This window comes from Otolemur garnettii, unplaced genomic scaffold (assembly GCF_000181295.1).
Source record: "Otolemur garnettii isolate 467f Iridium unplaced genomic scaffold, OtoGar3 scaffold00022, whole genome shotgun sequence".
Classification (NCBI taxonomy): Eukaryota; Metazoa; Chordata; class Mammalia; order Primates; family Galagidae; genus Otolemur; species Otolemur garnettii.
Genome location: NW_003852417.1, coordinates 4,261,587 through 4,265,638, shown reverse-complemented (window position 1 = coordinate 4,265,638; position 4,052 = coordinate 4,261,587). Strand labels below are relative to the sequence as shown.

General features: G+C 53.5%; 1 protein-coding gene across 1 annotated transcript in view; it reads right to left on the bottom strand.

Moving 5' to 3' along the window:
* LPIN1 (lipin 1) overlaps positions 1 to 4,052 on the bottom strand; it is a 54,719-nt gene that overhangs the window by 32,290 nt on the left and 18,377 nt on the right. Inside the window, 3 exon segments of the mRNA XM_012803785.2 lie at positions 416 to 485; positions 1,605 to 1,698; positions 3,751 to 3,941. Of these exon segments, the coding sequence (XP_012659239.1) occupies positions 416 to 485; positions 1,605 to 1,698; positions 3,751 to 3,941 (355 nt within the window).

Here is a 4,052-nt window from a genome sequence, read left to right as displayed (position 1 = left end):
TGAGCAGTGCCCGAGGCTGGCGCTGGCACGTGGCACGTGCCGTGCCTCTCTGTACCCAGCCCAGTGCCTGCTGCAGCCCTTCCACAGTGGTGCTCCCCTCCCTTCACCCTCACTGGGTCCTGCCACCCATCTGCTCTGCCTCTCCTTGTGTCCCTAGTATGGCAGGTGTTAGAAAAGGGATCCTTGGTCTGCTCTGCCACAAGTGGGGGTGGGGGGTGCCTTGATGAGGAGGGGAAAGGATGCTCAAGGTGTCAGAAAAGATCTCAAACTCCTGACATGTCTGTCGTGAACTTCAAAAGAGCATAGTGTAATTGACTTTGCGGTTCCCAAAATAAAAGTTAAATTCCAACCACCCAGCTCAACCTCCCCACCATCAAGTCTAGTGTCCCCTTTTCTTCCTCATATTAAAGCTCACCTTTGGCAGAGGTTTCTGGAAGGCCTGCATTGCCAGGAGTAGGGGTGCTGCTGTCGTCCAGTTATAATATCTAACGGGGAACAATGAAACAGATGTCAAAAAACCAAGGATCAGACCAAAAACCTTTCTAATATCAAGCAAAGCAGTCATAGAAAGCTCTAGAACCCCAGCAAGGTCCTTAGGAAGCTCAATACTGTTGCTATATCCCCCTACCCACTCACCCCGAGCAAAGATTCTCCTTCTTCCCTTGACCCCACTGGCCATAGTGAGGGGCCCAGCAGCAGGTGTGCCAACAGGACAGACAGCAGGACATGCCTGGCAACCCCAGCTGCCAGCCGTCAGCAGCCCACCCGTGCACTCACTGATCAAACCACAGCCTGCCTGTGGCACACACTGCCACCTTTCAGGTAAAGGGCAGCGCAAGTTAACATGTAAAGTGTCCACAGCTCCCACTTAGGGAGAAAGCTTGTTAACCATCTGCAAAAATGCCTACACGTCTGTCCTTTGACCTCAGATAATAAAGTCCATAAAGGGATGGAAATGCAGGTTACACCATTATATCCCCGTGCTGTGCAGGACGTCACACGTTCAGTTATAAAATCCAGTGCAGATGAATATCAAAACCCCTAAGACTGACAGCTACACAGCCTTTTGGCTGTGTTGCCAATTCTCCTGGCATAGACGTCCGCCAATAGTGAAGAAAAAATAATGCAGTTTAACAAAGATTTTACTTTGGGCCAGGCACAGAGGCTCATGCCTGTAATCCTAGCACTCTGGGAGGCCAATGAGGGTGGATTGTTTGAGCTCAAGAGTTCGAGACCAGCCTGAGCAAGAGCAAGACCCCCCCCCATCTCGGGTGCTGTGGGCACCTACAGTCCCAGCTACTCAGAAGGCTGAGCAAAAGGGTCACTTAAGGCCAAGAGTTTGAGGTTGCTGTGAGCAATGACACCACAGCACTCTACTGAGGATGACAAAGTAAGACTCTGTTTCAAAAAAAAAAAATTGACTTTGTATACAACAGCTATGGGAAGGCACCAAGGCACGTGTGTGGCTGTTTTTCATATTACACGGCTGGATACATCCTGGACAGCTCGTTACTTCTGACTTCACGTCCAGATCTCTGTATTTTAGAAAATGAAACTGAAACAGTACAATGCAATTGCCTACATGACTTTTCAGGGGTACTTACTTATTCCCAATCTTCACCACAAGATTGGGGTCATCGATAATAGCGGGATTGTCCACAAACTGTTGATAGGACACAGCCTGTTCCAAAAACGCATCTATGACAGTGATCATGGGGCATAAGGGAAAAAGAAAAAGGAAATTCAGTTCGCAATTTGGTCTATTTTTCTTGTCTTTTTTTTTTCTTTTTTCCTTTATTTTTTATTTCACTAGATTTAGGGGGACAAGTGGTTTTTGTCACATGGACGTATTATACAAGTACACAGGTCTGTATCTCCTTGAATCTCTCACTCGTGTTTTCTGAGAGTTTGTGCATCCAAGCCGTGTGGACGACCCTGGAAAGTGTACGAAACCCACTCGGTAATGGGAGCGTCATTCTGTTTGGGGGCAGCGATGTCTGTGCAGAAATGAAGGGAGGCTGTGGGCAAGACCGAGGACCCAGGGAGGGGTGCCCTGAGTGATGGCAGCTGCATCCACTCAGGGGCAGGGTGTGGAAACCAGCCCCACGTGCATCTGTGGAGACACAGCAATGGTTACGTGGGGCTCAGGAGCCGGGCTACCTCGGGTTAAGTCATAGTTATTAGGGTGACTTCGGATAAGATCTTCATCTCCCCAAGCCCAGCCCTCTCCTCTGCAGCATTGGGACAACAGTCTCATCCATTTCCCAGAGTGCCTGTGAGGACTGACAAGGTCACCAACAGGAAGCCCTGACAAAAGTAAGGACTGGATCAATGTCAGCGGCCATGATGGACACCATCACCTGCAGAGGTGGAGGGGGAGTTGTGTGTGAAGACTGCACGCTGGCCGTGCCCAGCCCAGCAGGAGGCAGCCCCACTGTGGCCAGTGCTGACAGGAAGGTGGCAGGGTCAGGTTCTTGGACAGGATCTATGCCCAGGCCCTGGCTTCACTGAAGTTCCTGCATTCAGCAGGACCGTGACCAGGGCTCTGACTACCTCCAACCCCCACATGGGAGGTCCCTGAGAAGAACCAAGACCCAGCTGACATGGTGCACTGAGAATCATTGTCTGGGAAGGAAGACCCCTGCCCATGATTCCAATCCAGACAGCTCCACATGTGCCCTCACTGGGAATCCTACCCCAAACCTCTAGGTCTACCCCCTAGGGCTCCTGGCCTTGAGAACTGGTCTCATCTGTGTGGACAGGACACTCAAAGACTCCAAGACTCTGAGTGGACACTCAGACAATGGCTCCTTATCCCCCATGCTACCGCCCTGCCCCCGGGACCTGCACGTGCACAGGCAGGATGCTGACAGGACTCGGCCTCCTCACGTCCACACTGGTCCAGCGTGACGGGCTGGATATGAGATGTGTGGTCCTGGGAAAACTGTTTGCAATGAACAGATCAGCTGGGTACAGGAAGCAACCCTGTTTCAGCTCAGGACAGAGTGAAGGACTGGTTGGTTCAAAGCCCTGAAGGAACTTCAGGACAGAGACAGGAGTCCAGGGCAGCAGCCCTGGCGGGAAGGGGAAATGGAGGTGGCCCAGAAGAGGCAGTGGGGTTGACATACATGGCCTGAGAGACAGGCCTCAGGAAGATGGAAAGAGAAAGTGGTGGAAGACGGTGGAGAAGGCGGGCCGGGCAAGTAGGTCCAGTCCCAGAGTCCAGCCGCTGATAACTGCTGATGGTGCCAGCTCGGGAGCTTGGGCACAGCTCACCACGGAGCTGTCATGAGACACTGCTGCCCACATGGCAGGTGCTCTGAATTCATCACCTGAGCCTGTTCCAATGGCACCCTTCAAATCTAGCCAGGAAGCCTCCAGGACTCTCTCAGACAAAGCCTACCCTCCCTCTGAGACCCTAGAGCATCTCTCCCACACCTCAGATGACCCTGTTTTAATAAGACAACCATTCCCACTGGGCTGGGGCACAGAACACAGAGTGGGGCTCTACCAACGTGCCTGAAGGATGGCCTTGTCACTGCCCAAAACCACGTGCAACCAACCAACAGAACCCTGAGCTCAGCTAACTGCACGCCAGAAACATCTGGGCGGTGAACACAATGAGTCATCTGTGCTGCCACCAACCCCAGGCAAAGAAAAGGCGCCAGTGACAGGAGCTCATCGGACCAGAGCCTCCGGCCTTCTGACCAGCGGCCACTAGAGGGCGCTCTCAGCGCGCGGTCGCGGTACCTTTCGTGATCTCCCTGTTGTCGTTGAGGCCCCCGCAGAGGGAGATGGCGATGGAAGGGAGGTCCCTCAGGCCGTCCGAAGTGCTCTCCACGCCACTGTCCGCGCCCGAACTGCCCACGGACTGCGGGGACTGGTTGGCAGACCGGGCTCCGTTGTCGCTGGCGTGTTTGGCGAGCCCGGGAGGGTCTCCGCTGGAGGGAGGGAAAGTGGAGGACGTTCAGGGCTTTCCCTATTCCTGGCCCATCACCATCGTCACCGGGCTCTCTAGAGGGCCGCCACCCTGCACAGCAGCAGCCAGTTTT